The sequence below is a fragment of the Lolium rigidum genome, chromosome 5 (genome assembly GCF_022539505.1).
Source record: "Lolium rigidum isolate FL_2022 chromosome 5, APGP_CSIRO_Lrig_0.1, whole genome shotgun sequence".
NCBI lineage: Eukaryota > Viridiplantae > Streptophyta > Magnoliopsida > Poales > Poaceae > Lolium > Lolium rigidum.
In genome coordinates this window covers 234,571,018-234,579,753 of record NC_061512.1, presented here as the reverse complement: position 1 = coordinate 234,579,753, position 8,736 = coordinate 234,571,018, and the positions used below count along the sequence as shown (strand labels likewise).

General features: G+C 51.9%; 1 protein-coding gene and 1 long non-coding RNA gene across 2 annotated transcripts; one reads left to right on the top strand and one right to left on the bottom strand.

Moving 5' to 3' along the window:
• Nucleotides 1–3,006: 3,006 nt before the first annotated feature.
• LOC124657257 (quinone-oxidoreductase QR1, chloroplastic-like) lies at nucleotides 3,007–4,273 on the top strand. Its single transcript, XM_047195838.1, has 3 exons — nucleotides 3,007–3,315; nucleotides 3,393–4,085; nucleotides 4,163–4,273. The coding sequence occupies exons 1-3, from the start codon at nucleotides 3,007–3,009 to the stop codon at nucleotides 4,271–4,273; spliced, it is 1,113 nt and encodes a 370-aa protein (XP_047051794.1).
• A 569-nt stretch (nucleotides 4,274–4,842) lies between these two features.
• LOC124654393 lies at nucleotides 4,843–6,803 on the bottom strand. Its single transcript, XR_006988329.1, has 2 exons — nucleotides 6,641–6,803; nucleotides 4,843–5,318 (listed from the first exon to the last, which is right to left on the bottom strand). It is a non-coding gene; the product is annotated as an uncharacterized LOC124654393 (long non-coding RNA).
• Between the last annotated feature and the right edge of the window lie 1,933 nt (nucleotides 6,804–8,736).

Sequence of the window (8,736 nt, the reverse complement as noted above, 5' to 3'; positions counted from 1 at the left end):
GGAGGATGCCTCTGCAGTAGTCGATCCAACACAGGCGGTCGCCAAAGGGGATGACGGCGTCTGTTTCCCAACAGCAGGGTTGTCGCTGCTGAGGAGCATGGAGTTCCATTTGCCGGCAGGTCCGGCTGTGCTGGAGCGCAACAAACAGATGTCAGCATAGGCCTTACATCGGGTGGGCTTGGAAAGCGTTAGCTCTGCCACCACAAACTCTTCACCGCCTCGGCACAAGACGCCCATGGATGCGGTGTTCAGCAGACGCCGGTTGTTGGACTCCTCTTTCTGGGCAGGGGAGGACGGCGAGGCTTGCGGCCATCACGGCGGGAAGGTCCATGTCCGGCTCGGTGCAAGGGGGGAGCGCTTTGAGCGATGTAGAAGTCCTGCACTAGTCTGACACCGAGTTTCATGGTACCGACGCGCAGCAGGACGAGATGGCGGTGGGTCGACAGGATGGCTAAGGGCACCTGTTCCGTGGGAGGAGGAAATCCAGTCAGATGTGCGTAGATGCGGGAGATGGACGGGGGATCGGCAAGGCAGAAAGATAAGCAGAAGGGGGCGTTCCACTAGGTGGTGCCGGACGCCCTGATGGGCGCTTTGCTGTCGTCTGGGAATGTCTCGTCGTCGTCCCTGCGGAAGACGAAGCGGTCCAGCATCACCCAGTTAGGGAAGGCGGCGGCGGCGGGCATGGCCATCTACCTTGAGACAGACGGATTGGGAAACTAGAAGGATCTGTGTGAGGACGACGATGACGGACTTGTAGCAGCAGGTCGCGCCGATCGATTAGTAATAATGCTCTTTCCGGGCACCGCTATCTCTACTACTTAAAAAGAAGGAACGTGTTCCCCCTTCTCCCCTACTTTTGTCGTCCTCATTTTCTGCTAACTTCCGCACTACGTCGCTTCACCAAGTTGGGCCAGGCCCATCCCAATGCATCCGTCGCGCATCTCTCGTACCTCGTTACATCTGCCAATTCCCCAGGAAACCACGACCCGCTCCCCCGCCGCCGCCTCCCATCAACCTCCAGCACCGCGCCACCGCCAGTTCGCCCCCCACGGGCCCGATGAGACGCGCGACGGTACATCGCCTGACTGCTCGCTCCTCCACCTCCACCTCCACCTCGGTCGCCATGGCCTCCTCCAGTCCTCCTCTTCCCAGTACCCTCCCTCAAATATGTCAGTATTTATTGAAAACATAGAATGTACTTCAAAAGAAAATATTATTTACTTCCAACGAAACAATTACATGTTTCTATATCGTTATTGCTTAGTACAAAAAGAATAAAATTTACATCCATAGTAAATAGTATTTGCCTCTAGCGACATCAGAATTTGCTTCCATATACAACAATGGTTCATAGAGAGGTCACGAATGACGTATGCTTGAACATGGGCACCGATGTGTAGACAAATGTTTTCGAGAAGGAGCATCAACGAGACCATGCAACATCTGTGAGTAGCAAGGAAGGTGTCGACGAAGATCTGAGGGGGTTCATCAACGACCTGCAACTATCTCTTGGTAGAAAAAAAATGGATGCATATATGAGGCAAGTGAGGCGTGGATGCTCGGACCCAAATATATGGTCCTGTCACAACATAAAGGAGACCTAGGAAGCATGGATTGTCGGAAGTAAACTATGTAGCTAAAACAACATGTATCATACTAATTGGAAGTATGAAGATGTGTATGTGCCAAACTTTCCCACCATGGCTCGGCGAAACTTGTACGTGCACTTAATGGCAGTGGACTCACTCATACGAAGGTAGTCGTATTGTGCATCGGCATGTGCTTCATATGCCAGCATCCTCATGACGACGGCGGTGCATTTCTGGATCAACGAGAAGCCAACCGTGACAACGGCGGCATGCTTCAGCCTGAAGTAGGGTCGAACTCTCTCACGCCATGAAGGATATCCATGAAGAAGTCCTTCCTCATCCTATAGCGCCGCCAAAAATTGTCGGCATGTGTTGCAGTGTTGGAGAAGTAGTCGTTGTGCCACATAGCACCTCCCTCCAACTTTTGTTTGGGCTTTGACTTTCTTCTTGCCGGCCTTTAACCTCCACAACACGACCTCTTCTTCTTCTCCTCCTCGACGTCATCAAGCATTTTTTTGAAGGTAAGCGATGATCGCCAAGTGCTCGCCAACGTCATCGTTGCGGGCTGTGTCATCATTGTCGCCGCTATCCATGTCCATGAGGCAAAATAAATAGTTAGAAATCCATGATGGCAATGGGGACAACGAACAACGACTAGCGGCGCTTACTAGACAAACGATCGAACACCTTCTATGCGCGGAGGAGGAGGGAGTGACCGCCACGTCCCCTATGTAGCGGGAATGGGGTCGGGGCCGAACACGCCGGATTAAAAAAAAGGTTTGGGACGCATAGCTGGGAGAGGTCAAGCTGGATGAATCCGTTCTGTAGATGAGCCTCGTCAGTCCGCTTGTTTAATTTTTTTGGTTGATTTATGATGTCCATTGGTCGAGGAGGCGAGGAGCTGCAACCATGCAGGAGAAGGGTTGGGCTGACAGATTGGATTTGGGATGCAAAGCCGCTCTTGGCCTGTAGGTACCAGTAGTGACGGAGATGGTCAGCCACGGAGGAAAATTCGGCGTCCGGCGATTTCGCAGGTGCGAATGCGCGCGGTGTAGTGGTTGATCGGCCGGGGTGAATTTTCCTCAGTCCAGATGCTGTGTTGTGCCGTTCGATCACGCGGACTTGTCACTGCCTGACCGCGCTGCAATCCAACACCGGCGACCGGCGTGCGGCGAGGAGCCCGGCCACGTACGCTTTCTTCAGGGACGCGTCGTCAATCGGGGGTCGCCATGTCAAACAAATCAAGCGACGTACTAGTACACGGCCTTCGATCGGTTCAACCGGCGCCATGTACAAGTACGTCTGCGCGCCCGCAACATTAACAATCGTCACGGCACTTGGACACTTCCATTACCGGAGTCCGGAGATAGAAAATCTGTAGCCGGCAGCAGCACCTACTCTGTTCCGGCGAGCGGCCATGTCTTCACCATCTTCTTCAAGGACAATGAGGGCCGTACAGTACGACAAGTACGGCGGAGGAGCCGAGGGCCTCAAGCACGTGGAGGTGCCGGTCCCGTCGCCGAAGAAAGGCGAGCTGCTGGTTCGGGTGGAGGCCGCCAGCATCAACCCGCTGGACTGGAAGTTCCAGAAGGGCGTTGGGCGGCCCTTCCTGCCCAGCAAGTTCCCCTTCACCCCGATCTGCGAGCTCGCCGGTGAGGTAGTGGAGTTGGGCGCTGGGGTGAGCGGCTTCAGGCCAGGCGACAAGATCATCGCCGTCAACTTTCCGGTAAGAAAACGCAAGCACGCGACGTGAGGCGCCTGCTCCGGTTTGGTTGTTTACTGATGTTTTTTTGGTGGTCTCAGGGTAGCGGCGGCCCGGCCGAGTACGCCGTGGTGTCGGCATCGAACGCGGCGTTGAGGCCGCCGGAAGTGTCGGCGATTGAAGGCGCGTGCATTCCTATCGCGGCAGCCACCGCGCTCATGGCGCTCAGGACGGCCGGGGTCGGCCTCGACGCCGGCGACGGCCCCGCCAAGAACGTGCTGGTCACCGCGGCCTCCGGCGGCGTCGGCACATTCGCCGTGCAGCTGGCTAGCCTCGCGGGACACCACCACGTCACGGCTACCTGTGGCGCGCGCAACCTGGACCTCGTTCGGGGCCTCGGCGCCGACGAGGCGCTAGACTATGGCACCTCGGAGGGCACCGCGCTGCGTGGGCCGTCCGGACGGAAGCACGATGCGGTGGTGCACTGCGCGGAGGGGTTCCCATGGTCGGCGTTCAAGCCGGCGCTGGCGGATGCAGGTGGCGTGGTGGTGGACCTCACCCCGCGCATCGCGTCTGTCGCCGTCGCGGTGCTGCACTGGCTGTGCTTCTCCAAGAAGAGGCTGGTGCCGCTGATCATGTCGACGAAGAAGCAGGACATGGACGCACTGCTGGGAATGGTGGTGCAGGGGAAGATCCGGGCGGTGGTCGACTCGCGTTACCCGCTGAGCAGGGCGCACGAGGGCTGGGCCAAGAGCATGAGCGGCCACGCTACCGGTAAGATAATCGTGGACATGGTATAAGACGCCGAGTGATAATGATGTACCACGAGTAGTAAGATAGCCAGACTTTGCCATTTCTTTTGTGCCACTAGGCGGTGCAGCTGGCCAAGCTCGCAGTAACAGCCACCTGCGGCGCGCGCAACCTCGCCTTGGTCCAGGGCCTGGCCGAGGAGTCCGGAGTAAACAGCTCGTTTTTTTTTTAGCTTAGCCTCGTGGTCCACCAAGCACAAGACAGAAGACAGGAACAAAGGGTCCACAGCAAATAGCTCCTGGCCCACCCCGGCGCTACTGTAGCTCTCTGCTTCGCGCTAATTAATCGGGACGGGCGACACATGTTCCGCTCCGCTCGCTTTCGAGTCGCCACCAATTAATTCCTCTACCTCCTCGTATACCTTGGGCGAGCGATTATTCCAGCACCCATTTCTTTTCTTTTTCTTCAGCTGATTAAAAACGTCTGCACGCCACGCACGTTTCTTCTTCTACTTCTTTCGCGTTTCTTTCTCTTTTTTTTTTTCACCCCCACTACATTAACATGGTTCGTAGATACGCAGTAGTACAAGGTTTTCACCCCCACTACATTAACATTACCACATGGCATACACGTACACGTCGACTTCTTTTTTCCAGATCGGTTTCAAAGCTTCCATCCGCTGCAGCTCCACCTGAGCCTACCATGTACTACTAGTATCCCAGATCGTTGCGTTACCTCTCGATAATAGATCGCTACATGCATATTTTGTTCTATGCATTCTGAATGCGGGCCAGCAAGACCTTCACACCACACAATAATCAGTCTTTCACCACAAGAGTCACATATACTACTACTCCCGTCCATAAAAGAGATGTCCAAGATTTACCCAAATTCGGATGTATCTATACACTACTACAGAATGTATAGACACATCCAAATTCAGATAAATTTTTAACATCCTTTTACAAACAGACGTAATAGTACTACTACCTTATCAGCACACATGCATACACATCATCGATCGGGTCACCACAAAAACAGTATCCAACCATAGCAACTTCCTCTGCCAAAAGAAAAAAAACAAGTCGTACACGTTTTCTTCTTCTCTGTCGGGGTCACCGCCCAACACACTTCGCTTCACTTCCTCCGCTGCTGTTCGCGGCACCATCGCCAGAGGCGTCAGCGAGCATGTCTAACGGGACACCGCAACGACATCCTGCGCGTGACGACTACCGCTACTGCCCCTCCTGCTGTTGGGTACATGTCTCACCTGTTAGCTACATGTACCAAAAAAAAAAAAGGGTTAATTTAACCAGAACTGGGATCTCAAGATTTTTTCAGCAATACAAGGAGCTCAACCTACATCCGCGAATTGTTTCCTGTCAAGAGAATTACCACAAGAACAAACATAGCAACAACCTTGTTTATCTAAACAACAAACCACTTATACTACCCATTGCTTCGCTGAGCAACACCACCGAATCTGATCCTTCAAACATAACCAGATTACCACACTACAAGTAATTCGCTGTCATGGAATCCTAGTTTGGCCAAACCAGAACAATAAAGGGAGAGAATTTCAACTGTAAACTGGCGGCATCCACAGGGCAATGATCTTTTCTTGCTAGTTGACAGAAAAAATGCACATCAAAATCACACGAATGCTAGCATGACTGAATGTATCAATCATTCCATGCTACTTACTACAGGTTGCAATTGGAGAAAAAAAAGGAGAAGAAACGTTATTCATCCCGATCATAAACTGCATCTGGATTGAGTAGAAATAATGTGAGCTAGCTGCTTGCTTGACACATCACCAATACTATCAATCGCTTTTCGCTATATCAGAGCACCTTTCGCGTAATCTGCTTGCTCAAATACACGACACTGGTGTTTTAATGTACACCACAAATGAACTGCACACAACTAAGATCGATTAAGCTACTGGTTTGGATATATCCGGCACCGCGCACAGCACATACACATGAACACATACTGGATAATGGCACAAACAGAAACATGTCCATCTAGGAAATGATATACAAGCAACTGGCATTGGCAACAGGGTACTTTGTGCATTTTCAACACCGACTGGAACCACCCTGCACCTATAATCAACATACAATGCACTACTAGTTTTGCTTCGCAGAACCAAATATGAACATCCCAGCGTAACCAACTTACTTCTAGAAATAATTTAATGGTTGCTGTGATTTTTGGCAAGAGTTTAAGGTAGAGCCTCTACTGTAAACATGGCAGCACTCCGACACCTACAGGTTACCAAGTTTTCTCACCATGTCAAGCATACAGAAAAAAAGTGAGCTTTGTTGCTGCGAAACAGGTTCAGATACACGTTACAGGCAGTAGCATGAATCTAAATGCCAATCAAGGAAATTTATCTCTCGGATATGATGTTTCGGTGGCTCCTTTCATCACGCATACATGAATGTTTCAGCGGACTCTAATGGAGGCATCATGATGATTAAGCCACAGCTGCTAATTAAGCCTGACGCTTACAGGACTCTAATTAAGCCCTGGTGCTGAACAGGATTCTAATGGAAGCATAATGCAGAGGAACAGAGCAAAAAAAAAGATCGACCTTTGGATGTGACGAGGTCCTGAACGATGGAGGTGTGGAGGTAGCAGCGGTGGTGCTTGGGGGAGACCTTGTGGACGACGTGGATGCCTCCTGCACCCGGTCACTTCAGATCATGCGCGTCCACGGCCTAACGCAGGGCGTCGGGAACTTCAGCGGCGGAGGATTCCGGTGAGCAGCGGCGTCCCGGGCGGAGACAACCGCCGTTCCCCTCCTCCGTGGATACGCCCATCTTGCAGCGCGTCGCGTACGACGGGTCACCGCTGCCGGCGACTCCTGTTGGCCGGAGGAACCTCGCCGGCGTGGAGCACCACCCAACGGCCTCTCGGCCAAACTGCGCGACCCGGTCCGGCCAGCTCGACGGATCCGCGCGCATGGTTGCACGCGTGCAACGGCGAGCCAGCCGGCCGCGTCGCCATGGTCCGTGCGGCGCCGTTGCTCCCGTCGGCGAGTCTTGGGAGGCGCCGGTCGATCTGGTGCGAGGGGTTCGCGAGCGGGCGGAACTGGGACGGAGGAAGGTGGGGACGGAGGGTGGGAGGAGGTCCGTGGCAGGGGGGAGAAGGGGCGGCGCCGGAGGGGCTGCGGCCGGCGAGGGGAGGTTCGGCGGCGGCGTCTGGGTTTCGGTCAGGGGAGAAGAATGTGGGTAGGATGGCGTTCGATCTGCTCATCCCGTTTCGTTTTATTTTAGGTAGCTCAAAAAAGAAAACAAAAACTAGCTCAGTCTTGGGTCATCACTCCTAGCAGAAAATTCGGCCTGCGGGGAGTGAGAGGGCCCAAAACTGGCTCAACTTTTTTCTCTGCCCAAAACCAAAAATTGCCGCGCTGGGAAGGGTCACATTTTGGTCTCGGCCCAAAACCATAATTTTCTGGCCAAATCCTGCGCGGGAAATCAAAGCTAGCACTCCTACCGACACAAGAGATGCCGCAACTTGATTAAATCAAACGGATTGCATGGCACGCCTACATCAGTGTTCAGTACATGCATGTACTTATCTATCTCTTTGATAAAAAAAAAATCTCTAGGTGATATGGATCAACGTGATCCAAAGGGTTTTTGGCCCAATCTTTCACGGCGATCAGTAGCGACAGCGATAAGTAACGCGGCTTACGATCTAGACGATGCAAACTCGCGCGAACAACAAGCAAACCCTTCTCGGCGAGAGGAATTACTTGGACGGTTCTAGATGAACCACGCAGCAATTAGAAGTGCGACACCTCCAATCCAACGCACGGGAACAACCTCGATGGGTCTCAACTCGATACACACAGGGACTTTCACCCTCGGCGCGACGGCCGAAACACACACGTATTTTATCTCATAAAATTCAACCTGATTTTACATATGACCGACCTGGCTTTATATACTAGCCGACCTCCTAACATCACACCATTCGTAAAAAGGAAATAAAAATAAAAGACACTATATATCTGGACTCTCCTAATTTAAATGCAATACGCCATCTTTAGCAATCTTCTGTAGGTGGACCCCATCCAATTGACTTCAACGAGAGCTGTTCACGTACACATATTCCTTGCCATCCACGTTCCTTTATTGGTAGGAATAAAAACAGAAATAATGTTTGCCTCCTTGTACGATTGAACCATACATCTTCGTTGGACAAATCCTCCATGCTAATTAATATGTTTCCTGTTTTATCTCCACAAGAAAAATAGGAGTATCTCCATCCAATCTCTCTCACGTGAAACAAGTGTAAGTTACCTTGTTTATTTTCCTGCATGTTATGATGCATGCCTCCTCTTTGCCCTAGAGAAAAGGGAGTGACACTAATTATCAGGGACACCACGTCATCCTCCCCTCCATAAATGTTAGTCGCCAAACCATCAGGTTGCGTAATATCAAGTATAGGGTGCGCCATATCATCCTCCCCTTCTTCAAAAGAAACCGTCCTCGGTTTCAAGTCATCTTTCGTAGCAGCAACATCAACACCTAGTGATTCATCAGGAGGCACTAAACTTTCATCAACAATATTTTTGCGTTCAACGGATGATGCAATAATTGCAGTTGCAGTCTCCTTTTTCTTCAGAAGACGCTCCTTTCTCCACGATCTGAAAAGCTTCTTTTCCATGGGATGGAGTAC

Excerpts from the sequence above, each read along its gene's own strand:
- LOC124657257 (XM_047195838.1), top strand. The coding sequence starts at position 3,007 with ATGTCTTCACCATCTTCTTCAAGGACAATGAGGGCCGTACAGTACGAC. Across the intron at positions 3,316-3,392 it reads TCATCGCCGTCAACTTTCCG|GGTAGCGGCGGCCCGGCCGA; the intron begins GTAAGAAAACGC and ends TGGTGGTCTCAG. Across the intron at positions 4,086-4,162 it reads GTAAGATAATCGTGGACATG|GCGGTGCAGCTGGCCAAGCT; the intron begins GTATAAGACGCC and ends TTGTGCCACTAG.